The following is a 21456-nucleotide window of genomic DNA, read 5'->3' as shown; positions in this document are numbered from 1 at the left end:
GAAGTATTTACAATTGCATGGAACAGCAATTATTTACAATAATATTAGAGCAACAATCATATGACAGAATCTATGTGATCTAGATAACAAAAATAGGGAGTATACAACCTTGAGCAGTAATCTGATAAATACAAGTGAAGTGAAGGACAGTAAATTAGCAATACACTATGAAAGAGATATCAGGGGAAAGCTGTCAAGTGATACAGTATAACCAGCCTAGCAAAGTAGACTATACAGAAGAAGAATACAAAATAAGAGGAATACAAAAATACTATTAAAATAAAAGATGTAAGTATAATGGAAAAATAATAATAAAAATATGCAGTAACTTGCAGATTCTCTGTAATAGCACAGTGAAATTTGTCTCACTGTCACAGCTGTTGTGATGCCCCTTCTTTGACTTGAACTCTGGTCTATTCACATTTTCAGGCTTTTTTTTTATCTCACATCTCATTTTACAGTTCCACTACAATTTTTGGTCCCTTATTTTCATATATGTTGAGGTATGTTGGTTATTTGCTCTTTTACTCCATAGATTGACTAGGATAGTCTCCTATGTGTAGGAGAAAGTGGAATCTGCTCCCTCCTACCCAGATGCCATCTTCCTTCCACCCATAGTTAGCTTGTTGAATCAACTCAGGGATGTCTTTAGGTACAAGGCTGAAATTCATATTTTCACAGCCTCCCAGTTCACTGAATAACTCCAGTCCTCAGACTTGCTGTGAAAGTCACCTTCACACATCTCTACTTGCTCATAAATAGAAAATGGTCACTTCTGCCTTCCAATTTCATTTTTCCCCCAAATACTGCCCTCTGATCCCCACCTTCTTTAGTCAACTTCCCACCCCTTTTGTAGTCTGACTACCCCACTCTCCAACCACCTTTGAGAACCAAATTCCTAAACTCCCTTTGCATGTATACAAGGTGTCTCCTTCCTACAACATTTTATTGCCCTCTACACTCCTAGCACTCCACAGAATCCTCATTTTCATCTCCCACTTGTCCCATGTCTCCTACCAACATGTACATCTGATGCTTCATTTTGTCCCATTGTCATGGAACTAATGTGAGTCTCCAAGACATTACCCTCTCTCCCAATATTGTGTGTCAACACTCATGCCCATCCAATTTAGGGAAAATAGCAGCCCTACTTCAATGCACCATATCCATACATCAGACCTTAACTAACTTTTGAGCCTCATCCTAAGGCTCCCTGAAGCCTTTTTCGTGACACCATGAAGTTGTCTTGTACTTACACTGTCTCACAACTACAACATGCCAGGGTTTGCAGTTCTCATCCTGACTATGTGCAGTACCCATCTTCTAGCAGCCCCGCACTATGAATAACTCTACTTACCAGAAATCCACCTTTGGTTGGATCTTCAATGATTTCAGCCAAGGAACCCAGATTACACAAAAAGCAGGAAAAAAATGGAGCCAGAGAACAAATTTACTCCCTCCTACCAGGTTCTCTTTGCAACACTCTAAAGACAGGCATGTGGAGTTTGTGAAAGCAACGAAGAATAAAAACACTGATCTTTGGCCTAAGCTTCTCATCATGGAGGGTCCAAAATAGGGTCTTTAAATGGCAGGCCTGCCCATGGCTGCTGTGACAGGGCTTGGAATATTTACTAGAGTTGTTTAGTTCCATGAGAGAATATCTCACATTTTTGAGCATTTGTTGATTAAATGCAATTATTCTAAAAAATTGTCTACCTTATCAACACATTTATTTTGGAAATTCAGACATTTTATTTACAGTTTATTAACATAGAGAAGGGAGGTCAGTCATACTCCCCATCCAGCCTGAGAGGCAAATTAAAAACAAACAAACAAACAAAGGACAACAACAAAAAAACGAGGTTTGACTACTAAAGATAACCACAATATGAAGGTTTCTAATTGCCGTAGTATGATACATGTGCTCTAAAAGGGGAAAATAAAAGCCTCCTCATGTCAGTTATCTAAGATAATGAGATCAGGGATGAAAGTGACACCAGTGATAAAGTCAGCTCTAGTGATAGCAATTTCAGCAAAGCTTTAGCTATGGTGACATCCACGTCTGTGACCATTCAGGGATCTGCCGCATCTATGGGCCTACTATGGCTAAAATAGTCTGGGTCAGGTAGATCATGCCATGCAGACTAAAGAAGAAGTTGATGTGCTTGTACTTTTATCTCATCAATGATACAAGCATAAAAAGTGATTTATGAAGCTTCTGGAGACACCTACTTAGACAATAACATGCCGATTTCTAGGATTTATAGCAAGGATGTGCCTTTTACAAAAATAAAAGCAATAAAACCTATTTTCAGACAGCCTCTATGCCTCTGGAAAGTTGAAGAGTCTGAATGAGAGGTGATGTGACCAGGTAGCTAGAACTACTCATCATGGCCTGGGTCCTATCACACTTACTAACATAATAACATCAGGTGGGTAGAGTAGCATGCATCCCAAAGAAAAATAATATATCCTGGATTAGACAAGGAAGAAAGCCCAGATAATTGGCTGCAAATACTACAGCACTATGACCTGTTTTACAGATCTTACGTGAGGAATCAGAGAAAGCTCACTTGGACTAGTCAACAAAGGAATAAAAGACTTCACTCACTCTACATTTATCAGAGCCCTCAGCATCCCCTCTTACATACAGTCTTTCAGCCACTCTCTTTCCTGTCCCCAGGTTTCTACTCAGTTTTACTCACTGACACACAAATTCCCTTAGACCTGGGTAACTTGCTGACTCTGCCAAAATACATCTTGTGGTACAGGAATTAAATTGCACTTTTTTCTGGATGCCCAGACCCTGTGAAATTTATATCTCCAGACCACACTTTGAGAGCCAGATTCACACAAGCCTACTGTGTTGGATTGGGAGAATGGACATCTTTAGCCATTCATTTGGTTTTATGTCCAAAACTGGCCTTTCTTTGTGCCTTCCAAGGCTTCAGCTCAAACCTTTTTCTAGTCTGACTCATCATTACTCAAAACTTGTTATTTGCACAAATATGTAGACTACCTTAGCTCACCTTCTGCATTCATGCTGTTTCCACTCTTACAACCTTTTATCACTTTCAAGACTACCACTCCACCCACACTGGATTCTCATCCATTTTTCTCCCTCTCCTTTATCCCAAGTCCTCTGTCCCATGACTCCAAATACCCTGTACATCCAGTGTTTCTCCTTTTGTCATTGTCAGGGTACTTACATGAGCACTTAAAAACTGTCTCACCCCTCATGCCACCCAAGTCTGCAAGATTGGCACCTCAACCTTCCAGAACCAGCTCCAGTTGCTCCTCCATCAACAAATATTCAGCTCCTCATTCATATTTTCAACCACAAAATGACCCCCCAAAGAATTTTTTCACATAGCACCCCTTCATTCCATTGAACTTACAGAGTACATAAAACCTCCAAACTCTTCAGGCTCTGCAATTTCTAATCCTGACTCTGAAGACCCTATCCACCTATAGCCCTTATTTTTACCCATCTCTGTTTACCTACAATCTACTTCTTGCTGCACCCCAAAGGATTTCAGTCAAATACTTCATGGGCGATAAGAAGCAGGAGAGAAAACAGAAAAAAAGAAGAGATTTACTTCCAATTTCCCAGGTTCTGGCTGTGAGCTATCAAAAGACAGATATGTGTTTTGTGAAAGCAACAACTAAAACAAAAAAAGATTGAGGACACAAATGTCTGGCCTAAACTCCAGGTGAGAGAGTGGGATCAAAACAAGGTCACCCACTTCAGTCATTTGCATAGCTGATAAGCTGATTATCAGCTTATCAGCTGATAAGCTGATATGCATGTTTATTAGATTTGTGGAGTTTCATGACAAAATAGTGTCTAAAATCCCTGTAATCTTGCTCCTAGAAGGTGCAGTGAACATGGATGTCAAATGAGAATTCAGGTGATGCTTAGTCCACTATGGATGTGTGTCTTTTACAGACTCTGCCTCTTCTCAGATTCTGGCACCAAGGCTTCTTTGAGAAAACCTTAGGACACAGAAGAATGCAGGCAGTCAGGATTTCTCCTGATGCAGATGCCAAGGCTAAGGTGGGGGAAGAAAATGGAAATCATCTATTTGAAAGACTGTAGCCAGATAAAAATTTTAACTGGAAAGTCGAAAAATGTGGGAAATATTGACACAGTGAGAAAGATGACAGAATTAGCTACTTGGAGGTAGGTGTTCTCCAAGTTTCATAAGAGTAAAACCAATTTAAAAATGTAAGAAAAATATTATTCAAGCCCACTCAATATAGCAGTGAGAATGAACTCATAATTTCTGAAACAGAAGCATGGAAGGAATTTAAGTAGAGCATGAAGCGTGGACATCTGTGCTTCTTAAGTGGCTCTACAGAAAAGACAATTAAAATTTCTTGAGAAACCCCAACATGAGGTCATTTTACATCTTGGTTGTAAAGTTTCCAATACAAGTTAGGCTTCTATCTTTTTTCAGAGACTGGGAAATAAGGACACCAGCAGAACTCATTTCAGGAGAATGAACCTAAACCTTCTAGACAGATAGACTGGCAAAGAGCTTTGGAGGATACCTGTGTGTATTTCACAGGGGCACAGCTAGAATCTGCAACTACAAATTGCATATACATTTCCAAAGAAAATGCTCTTCAAAGAAAAAGGAAGTTAGAGGCCTCTAGTCAGAAAGAACCTGTCAAATGTTTAGTGAGAAGGAGAGAATACTGAACCATCTAGATCCTAACAAACCTGCTTTTCACACAGTGTAGAAAACACAACTAAATCTCTTTCATCCCAGACCCAGCTTGCATTGCCATGAATTCCTCCAATGTGTGAAGAGTGGCAAATTCACAGCCATTAATAATCAGGTTCAAAAATATGTGAGAGGCATGTTCTGATCTTCCAGAATGCTGTGTTTCTTAAGGTTTTCATAGAAACAATAAATTGTTTTCTGGAGTGACTTTCCCTTTCATCAACTGCCACTTAAAAGGAAGAAGAGTATTTTTCATCCCACAACATGGCTGGTGACACTGAATTTTCCCTGATTTGTTACTTAACTACACAGGAACTGACATTCATCTTTTAGTGTACTCTGAGAAAACTTATTCTTATGCAAACTTAGTGGATTTTTAACAGCCTGTTGAGGGTAGGAAAAAAGACACTCACACTTCACCTACAGTCTCCCTAGCTTTGGGGAATTCCCTCTCCTAAGAGATACCAAAATACCAATCAGGCCAATCTTAGCTTTTTAAAGGATGAGGTCATTTCTAATTATGTGGCCATTGTTCTTAACTAGGACATTGGAGCTAAAGCCTTGGTCGTTTTAAGAAAGTTTGCAATTATATCCTATTCACAAAGAGGACAGAGTCATGGTGTACTCATGCAAATAATTTTGTTGCTGTGAAAACAGAAATCCTCAAACAGACTAGAAAATGTGGAGGGGAATCAAATGTTGAAACAAAGAGCAGTGTAGCTGTCCACATGGGTGTCCTTTAGTCAATTTTCATTGTTTAAAACTGCATCCAGGTGCCCTCCACACCTCCACAAGTAGGAGGGTCTGAGCTCAGATTTCTGCAAGCTTATCATGTGCTCCTACCAGTCATCTTAAGACCACTGCTTTTCCTTGGAAAAACTCAGTGTCACTTCCATGGTAACGATCGTCTCAGAGAAACCAGAGGTGGAATTTGATGTGCAATATGACTTTAGGTCACAAGAATGACAATGTCAGCTCACATTTTTGAGTATTTACTGACTCAGGGAAAGTCTTCTAAGGACTTTTCCACCTCAACAAAAAATCTATTAAAATTGCAAGAAAAAAAAATAATTCTGTGTTCAAAAACACAAAGGAGGGAGATGTGCCACACATATATTAAATGTAATTTGAAGAAACTGATGTTTGGAACGGTCACAATGGTAATTCTCAGCATTATTCATCTGACAGAATCTATGACAAAGATTCTGTTGTGCCAGTGTAACAGGGCAACTTGTCCAGTGTTGTAATAATATTAAAACCTTTGCCTTGGCAGAGCCAGAGAGATGGGCATGACTCTAAGCCATGATGCAATGTAGCCAGAGTTACTTTCTGAGCCTGTGAGAGCAGCTTAGGGGCAGTTTGTGTATCATGAAGCCAAGCATGTTGGGATTCACAATGGCACCTGGAAAAGTAGAATGAATGGGAATGTTAGTAGGTGTAGCCAATTGTGGAAGTAGTGGGAGATGAGGTTATGGAGGAGGATCCATGTTGGGGACAGCCCTGCCTGGTCTCAAGAAGCTGTAACACCCCGGGAAATAGGCTGAGTGAAAGACCCCTGGACCAGGAACCACTAAGGAGACAAAACTTATTTCCCTGGCATCAACACTGCCTGTTCTAATGCCTGGCTTCTCTACTGCATGATCGGCAGTCAATGATGGGTAACAATTCTCTAGGGAAGAGAATGACACTAAGACAGACTCGATCATGTGGGAATGACCTAAGGGAAGAGACTCGGGCTGTGGATGAAAAGGGGTGATGGCATCAACCCATGCCCCATCGGCTTCGTCAAAGCCTGAGTCCTTCTGAGAAATCCAAGTCTCCTGGCTGCCTTTGTCTCCTCTGCCTTACACAGGTTTGCAGAAATAGCAGGGGTGGTGCAGCCCAGTTCAGAAATGGCGGACCCCCCTGGGTAATCAGGCCTGAGACATAGAATATGAAAACCCTTGTGAGATCTGCTTGCTGGAGGATGCTCTTTAATTAAAATATGAATGTACAGGGAGGAAATGAAACTAAGTTTTGAAGTCCTGTAGTCTCTTTAAATGGTAAAACACCAAAAACTCTGGCTTAGGTTCCCAGCGGGAGATCTGCCAGCGCCTTTCAAAGCTAACTTCTGGTAATTTGCAAAGAAATTGGTATTTAAGAATAAAAGCCTGCTTGGGTGAAGAGATGGGGACTCTCCCCTCTGGAGAGAGTGGCCATTTCGTTTTTACTTCCCAACAGAAACTTCTTGTCTCTGTGTATGTGTTTCTTGTGTTTCCACGAGCCATCCGAAGCTTTCCGTGCTCACTGCCAGTCGGAGAGCAACGCTTCGAACTCAGGCTAGGATCTAAACACAAAGGCCATATTCCATGTACAATGGGGAAATAGAAAGACCTGGTAGGACCTTAAAGAAAAAATAGGAGTGAAAAAGACTCTCAACATCTCGCCATGAGGAGATCCCACATACTTTAGGATTACGAACTGGAGATCTTTGCCACAAAACTGAGGGAGACGTGCCCAGGCAAGTATGGACTATCAGGAGTAACCAGGAGAAGTGAGCTGCAGACTTCACTTTTGTTTTGTTTTGTTTTCTTCTGGAAGGCAGTATTTTTGACTGGCATGCTCTGAGGCTGGCCTGACTAGACAAAGCAGAGAGAGCAGAACAGTACGTTTGTGGGTCTATTTTGGTTTTCTGAAGAAAGTGAGACTTAATGGCAGAATTCTGCCATTAGTCTAAACCAGTATTTCTTTTAATTAAAGAATTCTTGTCCTTTTTACAATACTAAGGCATCGAGAGCCACAGTCCTGAATACAGTAGTGGGAAGAACCTAGAGTAATAAAAGACCCTGTGGGGGTTGTTTCTGTAACACCAGGACAGATTAATTCTCTCCCTGAGCTGCAGACTCATGCCACTGAATAATCACTGTGTGGAGATCACATTTGTGTAGCAGGTCATGACCATGGCATCCTTGTATTCTGTGACTTTAGTTTTGGTGCCTAGGAGGATGGTTATTTTCATAGACTCTATAGAGAAACATATAATGTGATGTTTTCAGAGTGGGCTTGGGACCTAGGGTCATGCTGCTTCCTCAGAGATCTCAGCCACACCTAGTATAATAGGCTCTGTAAAGTTCACCAGAGCTAGGTCCTGACCTGTGCAGAATGACCAGTGTCATCATTGAGGTGACAATGTATAAAAAGTGGACTGCCACTTCCCTCTGATGGCAGATTACTCTAGGATGACTCCTGACTTGTTCCTGTGTACGTCTCATTAGTATCAGCATGGGATTCCACTTCCTGGACCATGTGTCATCCTCTAGCCACATTATCACATGACATATTTTTCTCATAAGCTCTTATGGATTCTTTCCTAGAAGTTTCTTAGACTTCAAAAATGTGCAAGTCAGACTTCTCATTTAAACTTCCATAAATGTCAAAGAGGGCAGGCTTACCACCTGTATGTCTCTGGGGCCAATGAAACTTCACTGTAATTGAAAACACATTTACCTCTCATTACATAATTTATGAGGAAAGAATGCTGAATGAACCCAATATTCAAAATGTTGGATTTTGAGAAGTTTCATGTAAATCATATCTCAATTCTATGAGACTTTACTTTCTTGGCCTACAAACTGAATGTCACCATCAAGTAAAATCTCTAGAGATAAGTTGTTATGATTTTGTTAAAAGACAAGGACTGTAGAAATGGAAGGAAACCTCCCTATATGTTAAATGTCATGCTTGAAAGCCTACAGGTACCACAATACTGTAAGGAGAAACACTGAAAGTGTTAGTATGATTATGAACCATATAAAAAATGCTTGTCTCCCCACTTATTCAACATTATACTGGAAGTTTGGCTGAAACTATAGGCCAGAAAGATAAAATAAAGACATCAAAATGGGAAAGTGAAAAAGAATCTGATCTATTTTAACAGACAACCTAATGTTACATGTAGAAAACATTAAAGATTTCATCCTCCACCCCCAAAACATGTTAAAACTAATAAATTCAGTGCAGTTGCAGGAGAAAAACAGACTCATTTCATTTCTTTGCATGTACAATACATATCTCAAAACTGAATTAAGAAAATAGTTCCATTTACAATACCATCAGAAATACTAGAATACTTTGGAATAAGATTAACCAAGGAGGTGGACAATTTATAAGGGGAAACTACCAACAATTTCTCCAGGAATGGAATACTACACAGCAGACAGAAGAAGGAGCCCCTACCCTTCATGACAGCATTAATGGAACTGGGAAGCATTATGTTACGTGAAATAAACTGTTCCATGAAAGACAAATACCATATGACATCACCTAGAATTAGAAGCTGATCAACAAAACAAACAAGTGAGCACTATATAACTAGAAATACTGAAATAAAGAGAAAACTGACACTGACCAGAGGGCAGTGGAGAGAAGGATAATGGGGGGGGGGATAGGAAGGGTTGTCAAGGAACATGTATGAAGGACACATGGAGAAAGACAAAGAGGGATAGAGTTGAGGGTGGAATATGAGGCATGTGTCGGCTGAGTTGAGTGGTGATTGGAAAATGGGAACACTATACCTGAAAAATAATAAAAGCAAGGTGAAAGATAATGTTTAAACACAAACATGTCAGTAGTTAAAATAATTTTAAACAAACTGAGCCCAGAATTTTAAAAAAAGAGTAAAAGTAAAACTCTTCATAAAATCTTCATACAAGGTCTCATTACATCCTGCTTTTACAGATCTTCACCCAAGTTATGCTTGTATGTCCCACAGAAATTGAGCAGCAGGGACACCAGAATGATTAAATTTTCTGAGATGGGCACAGTCTCCTTTGATAAATACTTTGTGAATCATAACACCAGCAAGGTAATTTTAAGGAGACTCATATGTACTCTAAGTGCCAAAAAACCTGTAATTATGAATTTCAAGTACATTTCTAATCAGAATTCTGTAAAATATGGAGACCAGAGGCCTGCAATCAGGAAGAACCTGTCTGAAGTTTAACAACTCTGAGGGAACCTTAAGACCTCTGGGTCATAACCAAACTGCTTTCCGCACAGTGGTGGGAAACACAACTACATCTCTTGTAGCCCAGACATAATTTGCATCTGCATCAGTTCCTGCAATTTATAAAGAGGTGCAAAATAACTGAGACTCCATGAACACAGCCATAACCTGATCTCCCAGAAGGCTGTGCTTCTGGAGATTTCCATTCAGGCATTATATTTATCTTTCCAGTCACTTTCCCATTCATCAAAATTAATCGCTAAGGGAGAAGGGTGTTCCTGACCCTACAACATGGCTGATGTCACCTGATTTAGAGTGATTAGTTAGTTACCTAAGTGCAGAGGAACTGACATTCACCCCATAGTTTGCACTGAAGAGGGTTTTCCATGATGAATATGATGGGAGATTTACCAGCATCTTGAATTTAGAAAGCTTTACCCAAACATTTCACCTCCAGTTCGCTCACTTTGGGTAATGTCTTTTCTGCAAGAGGTACCAAATATCTGAAGATGTCAAGCTGAGCTATATAAAGTATGAGGCCATTTCAAATTCCATGGGCATCAGTCTGAACTAGAACATTTGAACTAAACCTTTGGCTTTACTACCAAAGTTTCCAAATATACCTTATTAACAAAACAAACAGAAATGTACTGAATTCATGCAAATAATTATATTGGAAGAGAAGGAAGAATACTCAACAGACTTTAAAAATCTTTTGAAAGACATCAAAGAGAAACACAAAAATCAGTGTTGTCCCTCACATTGTTTTCCTCTTGTCCTATCCCATTGTCGACAACAGGTTCCCTGCACATGTGTTCCCAGACGAGAAACAGAGCTCAGATTCTCTAAGCTGTTTATATTCTCTCATTTGTTATCACACAACTACTGCTCATCCTCTATGGACAGAGTGTTACAATGAACCCTCCACTGTGGACATGGTACACATGAAAGCAAACCAAAGTGTGGGTTTGCTCTGAAATGTGACCTTAAGTCAACAAAATGACAATGTCAGCTCACACTTTCCTAGTTTATTGACTCAGTGCTGATCTTTAAGAAGTACTCATCCTGAAAATAAGTCCATTGTAGTGTTGTGAAAAGTACTTTATTTAGAGTTTCACAAAATAGAGGGGGGAAGGAGAATCACTCAAATATCACATCCAGACCAACGTATGCACTTTCAGCAGAATTTGTGGGGTTGGAGGCTTTGCACTGGTAATTGCCAGCATCCCGTCTCTGGACAGGGTCTATGGTGAGGTTTCTGCGGTCAAGTGACAGCTTCATTCTGTTCGTGTACTGCAGATTTGTGCCATTGAACAACCACTCGATGATGTCAGCGTTTGTGTGGCAGTTCAAGACCACAGCATCCTTATTCTCTGTGACTCTGGTGTTGCTGGCTAGGAGGGTGGGCATACTCACAAGAGCTGGGGAGAGACAGAGAAAATGAGTCATTGAGAATGGGCTGCAGACATGCAGACTCATTGCTTCCTCAGGGATCTCAGCTACTTCCAACCCACAGTGACTTATGCAAAAGTTAAAGGCCAACAGAGGGTGGTCCAGGCATTTGGTGGACAAATTTCTAAGTTCAGATGACATTATGAAGGAAGGAGCTGCAACTCCTCTCTGTCCTCATATAACCTCAGGAAAAATATAATCGGAGACACTGAAATAAATAACAAACTGACCATAACCACAGAGGAGACAGGAAAAGAATACTGGGGGAAAGAAGGGGAAAAAGTTCATCCAGGAACATGTATAAAGACCCCATGGACAAAGTCAAAGGCGAGAACCATAGTGGGTTGGATGTGTGGGTGGTTGGAATGCTGGAATGTGGTGGCAGAAAAATACAGACAGAGGTAAATGGAAAACAATAAAAGAAAAGATTAACTAATTTTAAAAAGAGAAAAGGCCAGGATTTTGTTGCGCGTGGGTCACCAGCCAGCAGTGACCACAGAATGCTGTGGATGGCTCGACGATAAACACGCGAGAAATAACAACATGCACAGAGACAGACTAGTTTCTGTGGGGAAGTAGGGACAAAATGGCCACCCCCCCAGTGGGGAGTGAGCTGATTTACCATCCATACCTGCTTTTATTAGGCTCCTTCTGCATAATAATTCAGGTAAAGTACAGTACTCATTAGGGGGAAGTAAGGAACCATAGAAAACAAAGAACTCTGCCAGTCTATTGAGTTGGGGGTCAAAGAGCTGTAAGACTGAGGAACAAAATAACTTCCTCCTAAGACCCTTCTCATTCAACTGAGACCATTCTAAACAAAGAAGTTTTCACAGTAATTTACATATTCTTTCTTAGGCCTGATCACCCCGGGGAATCCGCACTTCTCAGTACCGAGCTGCACCACCCTGTCATTGTTTCAGGCTTAGGTGGAGCAAGAGAACTAAGGCAACTGGGAGACAAGGTTTTTCCCCAGACGCTGAGAACTCAGGCTATGTCAAAGCCGAGGAGCGAGGGTCCATCACCCCCTTTTGCTGCAGCCCCCCAAGTCCTTCTTTTGGGGGGCCTCCCAAAGTGATCGTGCCTGTCTTAGGTCGTTCCCCCTGTGGGGAATCTTACCCGTCTTTGGCTAACCGACCAAGCTTTTGGGGGTTCAGTCATGAATAAAGCAGCAGAAGCAGCATCCCTGCCAGGAAGATAAGCTTTTATCTCCTTACTGGCTTACAGTTCCAAGGGCTTTCCCTTAGCCTTAGCTAGGCGGGGGTTTCAGCTTCTGATACCAGTCAGGGCAGTTCCCAACAGGATTTCAATGGAGAAAATACAGTCTTTACAATGAATGGTGTTGAATAGCAATATCCACATGAAAATTAATGATGTGGAACCCTGTCTGATACTGCACACAGTTAAGTCATGATTATATAAAAGTTGATATCATATTAATACTGAAACTAACAAAAATTAAGTCAAATTATATCAAATTCTAAAGCTTAGACCTAAACCTTTAAAATGTTTATAAAACTATTGAAAGAAGCGTTATAATATTGAATTCGACAATCATTTCATGAATGTGACACTAAGAAGGCAGGCCAAAAAATAATCAATTTGGATATGCTCAAAATGAAAGTGTCTCTTCATTAAAAAGGACATAACACGTTGAAAAGTGACCCATGAAATGTGAGAAAATATTTTGCAAATTATATCAAAAATAAAAAGTTAATCTTTAGAATACACAAAAAACCTCTACACTCAACAACAACCACAAAACCAAATAATCTGATTTAAAAATGGAACAAAACAGTTGAATAGACATTTCTCCAAAGAATATATACAAATGGCACATAGTTACAGAAGAACATGCTCAAAACCACTATTATGTACGAAAATGAAAATCAAATCTCTCAAGGTTGGATTCATTGCTTATGATCCTGGTTGTGGTTCACTCTGCTCTGCAGAAAAGAGAAAAAAGAATGTTCTGTGTGGTACTTTTGATATCTCAAAAAGCTTCTTCAAGCACAGTTTGTACCTCTCACCTTATTCAACTTAAGTTTTAGAACTAACAAGGCAGGTCTGCATATCACAAAAAGATCTTTGAAAATCAGAGATCTCAGAGAATGAATGTCCTCCAGTTATATGTCTGGGGGAAACTGCAGATTATCTGAGTTGTCAGTTAAGTATCAGTGTTGGTTAAGGAAAGACATAAGACAGGGATTCAGAGAGACTACTGCAATTCTCCTGGTTCTTCACTGACCAACTGAATGCCTGCCTGACCAGAAGCCATTCCTTCCAGCTGCACAGACATCTATTGCCCAACTGAGGTGTGTTTCCATGAAACTCTATTTCCCAGGACCTCCTAGACACTGGGTGGGATTTGAGCAGAAATAACACATAGAGACCAGAAGCAAGCCAGTGGTAAGTTGTCTACTCAGGCCATAGGCTAAGAGGTAGGTCAGGTCTTTTCAGGTGAATGTGACTGAAAAGAGCCTGTGGGAAAAGGAATGATAGAGCAGAGTACAAGAAATGATTTAGCAGGGAGGAAAAAGGACTGGCAGAAGCTGATAATGGCAGCAGAATCCTGTGCTCTATCCTTGAGCATAAAATCCATTCTCTCTCTCCTGAGGGCAGGTGAGCACTTGTACAAATGCAAAACCAGTGCCTTAGAGCAAGTGGGCACAATGAACTTGCTGAAATTCTGGCACTTGTGGACAATTTGTGTTCAGTGGCTATGAGACAAAAATTGGAAAAAAAAACTTAAAATTCTTCTGTTTGTGAAAATTATTATTAATACTCCAGGACCTAAGAGCAATAGCAATCCCTATTTTATTAGAGAAAAGAAAAGAATCTGAGATGATGGTCTTAGTTCCAGGGTCCACAAAAGACTCTTCTCTATGTTGAGGATTCCAAGGAATGTGCATCTAGGTTCCAAGCTCTGAAGAGATTATGGATCACTCATTCATTCATTCATTCAATCGCCATTTATTTCTTCCTAATTCATCAAAAACAACTGAGTGCTTGTTAAAAATTCTTCCTGAGCTGGTTTCAAGGGTAGAGTGGACAATAAGAAAGAAAAGTCCTTTTGTTTACATCTGCTGGGAGAGAGTGAACCAGAACAGGAAACATATGATTGATGTCAAGTCCAGTGCAGGAAGTTGAGGATGGGCCACCTGAGAGGGATGCCTGGGTAATAACTCAGTGACTCTGATTGATACAGAAGATAATGTTTTTCTAGAGTAAAAATAAATTGCCTCCATTTTTTTTCTTTCCAGACCAAAATACATTCCTCTGTGTGAATATATCTAAGAGAAAAGGATCTGAATGACATTGTTGGTTTAGGAATCCTAAGACTCCCTCATAAGTCCCCAGAGGTAGAGAAATTAAGTCTGTGGCTACCAACAGAACCTAGTGACCCTGATCACCTGCTCACAGTTAGTGTGACTCTCCTTTAGTGACCGTATCTCCATGTTTCTCAGTGTGTTCTCAATGAATATTTAGCTGCCAGGGTGTCAGTGCAATGACTGTAAAATATTTAGAGGATCTGACCTAACCTTGAAATAGAAGAACTGCTCAAAAGTGGCATGAGTTATTGATTGACGACATGAGAGAACCCCTGGCTGATCCAAGGTCAATGAGGAACTTCCAGGAGCATCTTTTTTTCTGTTTCTTTTAGGGGATGCAGACCCTCTTCTGAAATTTCCCGAGATCCCCAAGATAGTTAGCTATTTACAAGCACATTGTATAACTCTGCTCTTCACACAAAATTCAGATGATGATAGACCAAATTCTATTTATGACAAGATGCATTTCTTGGTCAGGAGCCCTGACTGGTGACTGCCTCAGGAGCCTTGTGAGTTGAGCACCCATTAAACAGTTACACACTCAGTCCTTCTGAGGCAGCCAAACTCAACCTAGTACCTGCTCACCAGGGTTCTTGGAGTAAAGATCCCTGGGACAGGGTTTTTGGGAGGGGTTTCTGAGCTGAACTGTGTACAGATTTCAGGGGGCCTCTCAGACTGTGCTCTGACGAAGTACAACAGAGTCATTCTCCTGATCAAGTGAATAGGGAGGTGCTCAGGAGGCTGAAATTAGTCAGGTCTCCCCCTGCTGACGTATTTCCATCAAACTGACCCTTCTCTATGCACTGAAAGTCTGGGAGGCTGAAATTTGAGAAAGGGACTGAGGTTTTAGAAAGTTTGTCTGTGTTCTCTGTGTACTCTGCATTAAGCACTAAAACCCACCCTGAATCAAAATGCCAAGGGGAATTGAGGTAGTGTTCAGGGTATATCAGTCCTGTGTGTGAAGTTGAATTCACCCCACCTGACACTGAGAGGTCAAAGAGCAATCACTCACGGTATACAGTAAGTTGTCCACATGCTACAATTTGTTGGCAGCCTTGAAGTTGGACCAGTACGGTGTAGATTCCTGAGTCTTCCATGGTGACATTCTGTAATAGCAAGGACCCATCATCCTCTACTATCCCTTGCCCATTTGGAGGACCTCTTACATGTTTGTCAGAGTTTACTGAAAGATATGCAATATTATTATGGACGTCAGTGGTTTCTCCCCTGAACCACATGAAGCTTGCTGCATAGCGAGCATTGTGGTGGATACGTAGAGTCACATTAGTCCCCTCGAGAGCATCAATCGACTCAAATGTCACTTGAGCTGTGGTGTGCAGGCCCCAGAAGTTGAAGAGTGAGACTAGGAAATAAGAAAAGAAAGCATTATTATTAGTATCTGTCTTTGGGGATGAAAAAATGAAGCTTTGAATCCTCAACATGTCTCTTCATGCCTCAGCCTTAGTCTACACATCAGTTTGTTTCTCTGAGGTCAAGGTCAGAGACATGACCCTTTCTACTTCAGCACCTCTGAAGCTTTTATTTTTGGGGGGTTTCAAATACTCTTCTCCCATCATTTCTCTTGCTCACCCCTTTTCTGTGTTCAGTCCCCACCTGATACTCAGGGGCATTTTTGAAAGGCACTTTGCTGACCACCTTATATAAGATTATCTGCCTTCAATTTCTCACCTGCACCTAGTCTCCTTTTTCATAGCTATTATGGATACCTTACATCACATCTAGGTCCTTTCTTGTTCCTCTCTCCTACATAGAACAAGGGCTTGATCACAGCAGGTTTTGTCTTATCTTGTACCTCAAGTAACTGCAACAGCCTGAAAATACATGGGGTTGATTGGACGTGTGGTCCCAGTGTCCTGTACATCCTGAAATCTACTGACCCATTTCAAAGGGTGGTGATAAAGACGATGTCTAACATTTCTTGTTAAATATTTCTGGTGCTTCCTCATCAACAAGCATATCAGCATGACAAATAAAAGGAAATGCACAACAAATGAGGGTACTCTGCCTCTCACCACGTCCAGATTATGAGATTTTCTTCTTGCTGAACTGGCTTCCTAAACCTGCTCTGCTCCTTTGTCCTTTACCTTCAGGTCCAATTGAAGTCTTCCCTCTTTTCTCAAAGCACTGGTGTCTTCAGCAGATCCCAGCCAGTCTTTGTGTCAGATCCTTAGTCTACCCAAGGAACTGTGTTCTACTTACCAACCAGCAGGAGCCCTTGCCAGTGGACAAGTCTTCTGTGGGTAGACATTGAAGAGGACCCCATGTTGTATGCTGTCTCTTCTGCGGGTGTCTCTTTGAGAGAAGCTTCGGGTTCTGTAAGGCTCACAGACACCTCTGTCCAGAATGGTGCTACTTGCTGTGTGTCTTACCTGTGTGCTGAGCTTTATTCTAGGGCATGTTTACTATTCTTGTCATGTGGGCTAGGGGCGGGGGGCGGGGTCTGTGCACATTACTCTCTCTCTCCCAACCCTCATTTTTTGCTACCCTTGTACCTTGTAACCAGTAATACTCCTGTATACCTTTGTTCCCTGACAGATTTTAAGGCCTCCCAATACCACACATACAAAAACACAGACTCCCATGTTGTATTATGAAAAGCCTGGGGTGTCTGGGTTTCAGGCATTTCCCACAGCTCCCTGTCACGTGTACAGTAGCCTCTCCTACAGCCCTCTCTGTTTCACATTGGACTTTTGCCTTCAGAGCAGGAGTTCTAGAGCTGACTCTGAAAAAGCTGCCAAAGTGATGTCACCCCTCTTGTGCATCAGATCCCCTGTGAAACTTTTTCAACATCTCTTATTGTAGGTGAAATCCTAGTAATGAAGCTTCAGCAGATCTCTAGGTAATGTGGGTGTCCATTCAAATTGTGATGGCTTTATATGGAGGTAGAACTAATTCTCCTGTTCTCCTGTGCACAAGGGAAGTCTCCAGATCCTGGTGTACTACAGATTCTCAGGTGCAATGAGTCAGAGACTGTGCATTTGACAAGCTGTCAGGAGAGGTTGATCCATCTGGCCTGTAGGGTACACTTGCAATAGCAATTCTGATGCGGGCACATGTGTCCCTAAGAGAATGACACACTAAGGCCAACATTTTCCACTGCTTAGACTTGGTCTTGGGAATGTCAACACCACTCAGAGAGCCACAGGTATGGTAAAAGCCTGGATTATTTCTGTTTGTGACACAGAAACCCAGCTGGGCACTGGATCCTCTACATAATTTCTGGTGCTCTGAGGTGTTTTTACCTGCCAGTGGGAAGTTTACAGACATGACTCTGGGGGTGAGCAGGTGTCAAACTTGGTGATAATTGCAGAGGGGACACTTCTTTTATCTCAACTTGTCAGCAGACTGGCTTTTGCTTCCCGGGACAGACACGTAAAACCAGGATTCTCAGTAGGACCTGCAGTTCTGCAGGTGTGAAGTGGGATGTGTCCTGCATGTGCCAGGAAGAGAAAAGAAGTCTGGAAAATATTGGGTGGCTACGAGCTTTCTGTTTTTCAGGGGACAGCTTCATGTAGACCACTCATCTCTATGTCTGTTTCTTGGATTTGTCCTTGTGATGCCTGGCTCTTGGGAAGACCTCTGTTTCTGCTTTGGTGGCTTCCTTGTGATCACCTTCCCTTGCCATGGATGATGCCATTCTTGAGGTACAGAGCAGCACAGAACCCCATGAGGGACTAGGTGATCCAAGGCCCTCTCAAAATAAAAAAAAAATCCAAATTTATTGATCAATTTAATGAGTTTATCCAAGCCAAACTGACCTCATATGTCTGGAAGTGAGGTCTCAAATCCTGTGAATGCAGTTTTATAGCTTATTTTATACATTTTGAACAAAGGAGAAGGTGAATAAGGATACATAAAACCTATTCAGAGGTGAGAGAAAACATAGCAGGGAAATCTCTAGAATTGGGTAGAAGGCAAAATGGAGAAATATATTTTTATGTTGATTTATTACATAAATGTAATTCACATTTATGCCAATTTACATGATATCCTAATTCACATTTAGAGGGCACAGGAAAGGTGTGCAGGGGTCTTGACAACACAAAGAATCTGTGGTCTCGAAGACTTGTCCCAGACTCTGTGCTATTGAATGGTCCAGTGAAGAAAATCCCTCAGATGTGTCAAAGTTATGCTATCCAAGAAGGAAAGAAAAAGAAAAAGAAGTCAAGGCTCACTGAAGGTAAAGACTGACTTTTGATAAGGAAAATGGCGGCTTGTGATGTGGCAACCTGCCATCACCTGCCAAATTAGAAATTTCTGATCAAAATATCCTGTGAGGCTGCTCAGGCCTTCCATGAGGCCCCCTCAGTTTGTCAAGGCTACTGTACAGCCCCTGTTTGTTAACTGCCTCTAGAAGTAGCAGGAAGGACAGAGCAGGAAAGAGGAAAGGCCCAAGAAGAGCCTGTTGAAGCAAGGGATGAAATCAGGCTACTTCTCCGTTTAGCCAAACCCAGGTTCTTGTGTCTATTTCATGTGTCTCAATATTGCTACCTAGAGGACAGAGGAAGACTTGTAGACAATGTCAGGTGCTTCACAGACAGGTTGTGAAGTGTAGGGTGAGCTGGATGAGAAGGAAGGCATTGACCCAAATATTATGCGTGCAGTGTCAGGAAAACTATCCCACCAGGGGGATGTACTATTTTTGACAGATCTCTCTGCTTTCAAGTGTTCAAAAGAAGGGCCTGGTGAAGAGGCCATTCTTCTGATGCTTTTGGTGGAGGGTGCTGACCTGGAAGGCTGATCCCCAAAATGCCCTGTGTGTCCACCCTCACCACATTGGGATAGTGAATATAAGTCATGTCTATGTCCCTTCCTGCCCACAAGGCTCAAAAGCTGAAGCATCTCCAGATGAAGACTCAACCACTGACCCTGTGTGTTCTGTTGGGGGAAGAATGTTTCTCATAGAAATCTTAGCCCCTCTGAGATGGAAGCAACCAGAGTTTTGGGGTTCTCCTCTTACTGCACAAGAAGTTTCCCTTGCTCCCCAGGGAATCATGACCTAGAGAGATGTCTTCAGAAAGAACAAACAGGTGTCCCACACACCCTGAGCCTTGTAAATGAAAAGTCAGTTTTTATTGTTGTCAGGTCAGAGCATGCTCTCTCCTCCCCTGGCAGTAACTCTTCCAGGGGTTGAGGAGCCAGAGTTTCTGTCCAGTCATGGATCTGTGAGAACTTAAAGAATACAGGCCTGTGGTGATGACACATAACTCACAAGGTGGGACTATGTAGGGATGTGATTTTAGGGGGAATAAAGAGCAGTCAAACCTCTTACTGTTAGGAGATTCCTTTTCTTCCTCATGACTGTATGAGACAAAAGCTGACTCTGTGGTGTCCCCAAGCATTCAGAGGCCTCCTCTCATGCTGACACCAATGCCTGTGTGTCTGTAAGAAACATCATTTGACTGCAAGTGTCACCTGCATCAATGGGCGGTAGTCTTGCATTGTGTGATTTACTTTATTGATTTAGTGAGTGTTTATGGAGCATCTGTGACATGTCAGGCTCTTGGCTGGGCCCTGGAAGCTCCAAAGAGAATAAGACATATGTGGGCCCTGTGCTTATTGTGTTTGTTGTAACAGAGACAGGGTCTCAGATAAATTGTGGGTCTAGAGAGTTACTTATAATCCAGTGAAGGGCTGTGGAGGAGAACTTTGGGTGCATACACAGCATGTACTTGAGTCTCAGCTGGTCTGGAGATCACAGAGAGCACTTTTCAAAAAGTAATTTCTTGGCTACAACCTGTAGACTTAGTGGCCATTTTCCCCTTGATGAATAGAGGGCATCAAGAAAACCCTGCCTAGGGAGGACTGGCAAGAGATTGTTTGATTGTTGGTTGGATGGAGGAGCAGATGCTTCCCACAGTGCAGAGCGTGGAGATCTAGAAAGACTGTAATGATTGATGCTGGTAATGATTGGGCTTGGCTGGGCTGCGGGTTGTGCTGAATGGGGTCAGCAGTGTCCAACAAAGACTCTAGCCTGCAGGGTAATTCTGCCACATCCTGATGGACAAGCAGAATATTGAGCAAGAAAATGTCATGTTATAATTAAGTATTTTTCTTTTAGTTTATTAATTTCTGTTCAACATATACTTAGGATAATATTTCATACATCATTTTATGTATATTTATTGGATTATAGTTAAATGTAATCAGATTAACATAACAATTGTATAATTGAAAGTGTACAATTTATGATGTTTTCCCAGATCCATGCACCAGACAACTTGTACCAAGAAAATAGAGACCATGTCCCATACTTTTAAAGTCTTCTCATGGCCTGTGGTAATCTCTTTTTTCTTCACCTCTACACCTCCTTTTTAGTGTTAAGGAAAGTGTCAGTGGCTTTTTTCCACCATAAATTCCTTTACATTTTCTGGAACTTTCAGTTTTTATCATAAAATATATAACTTTCAGCTGAGATTGGCTTCTTCACTGAATACAATTGTTTTCACATAGCTCCTTCTTTTTATACTCTAATTATATTTCATTCCAGGACTGCATTAATTTTGTTTAATGATTCACCACTTTCTGGACATTTGTGTTGTTTCCACTTTGGGACTACTACAAGTAAACCAGCCATGAAGATGTCTGCAGAAAACTCTATAATGCAAACAATTAGTAATTATAAAACCAATGAAAATGTAGGGAAATGGAAGGTAGACAGTTTACCCTGGATGTCTGGTTTCAAGGTCAAAGGGCCACAGCCCCACCCAAAAGGACAGAAACTCCTACTTCCTCACGTAAAGCTGTGTCTGCTACAGCCCACCCATCAGTAAACACAGCAGCAGAAATAATGGTTCTATCTCCCTTTCAGCTTTAAATTATGAACCAGTGAACCTCAGAAACTGCATTTAATTCACATCTGGGTCTCAATCACTAGGAGTAGAAGAAAGGTAGTGTTTAACTTTTAGTCCCCCTGATATAACAAGAAACCAAAAAA

General features: G+C 41.4%; 1 protein-coding gene across 1 annotated transcript; it reads right to left on the bottom strand.

Moving 5' to 3' along the window:
• Window positions 1-10854: 10854 nt before the first annotated feature.
• Window positions 10855-16782, bottom strand: LOC123817915 (carcinoembryonic antigen-related cell adhesion molecule 21-like). Its single transcript, XM_045837702.1, has 3 exons — window positions 16719-16782; window positions 15511-15861; window positions 10855-11135 (listed from the first exon to the last, which is right to left on the bottom strand). The coding sequence occupies exons 1-3, from the start codon at window positions 16780-16782 to the stop codon at window positions 10855-10857; spliced, it is 696 nt and encodes a 231-aa protein (XP_045693658.1).
• Between the last annotated feature and the right edge of the window lie 4674 nt (window positions 16783-21456).

Source organism: Phyllostomus hastatus, unplaced genomic scaffold (genome assembly GCF_019186645.2).
Source record: "Phyllostomus hastatus isolate PE091 unplaced genomic scaffold, TTU_PhHast_1.1 phas_contig_236, whole genome shotgun sequence".
Taxonomy (NCBI): Eukaryota; Metazoa; Chordata; class Mammalia; order Chiroptera; family Phyllostomidae; genus Phyllostomus; species Phyllostomus hastatus.
Note: the sequence above shows the minus strand (reverse complement) of the source record. Positions and strands in the feature narration are given on the sequence as shown.

Excerpts from the sequence above, each read along its gene's own strand:
- LOC123817915 (XM_045837702.1), bottom strand. The coding sequence starts at position 16,782 with ATGGGGTCCTCTTCAATGTCTACCCACAGAAGACTTGTCCACTGGCAA. Across the intron at positions 15,862-16,718 it reads GCAAGGGCTCCTGCTGGTTG|TCTCACTCTTCAACTTCTGG; the intron begins GTAAGTAGAACA and ends CTTATTTCCTAG. Across the intron at positions 11,136-15,510 it reads TGGACAACTTACTGTATACC|CTCTTGTGAGTATGCCCACC; the intron begins GTGAGTGATTGC and ends GTCTCTCCCCAG.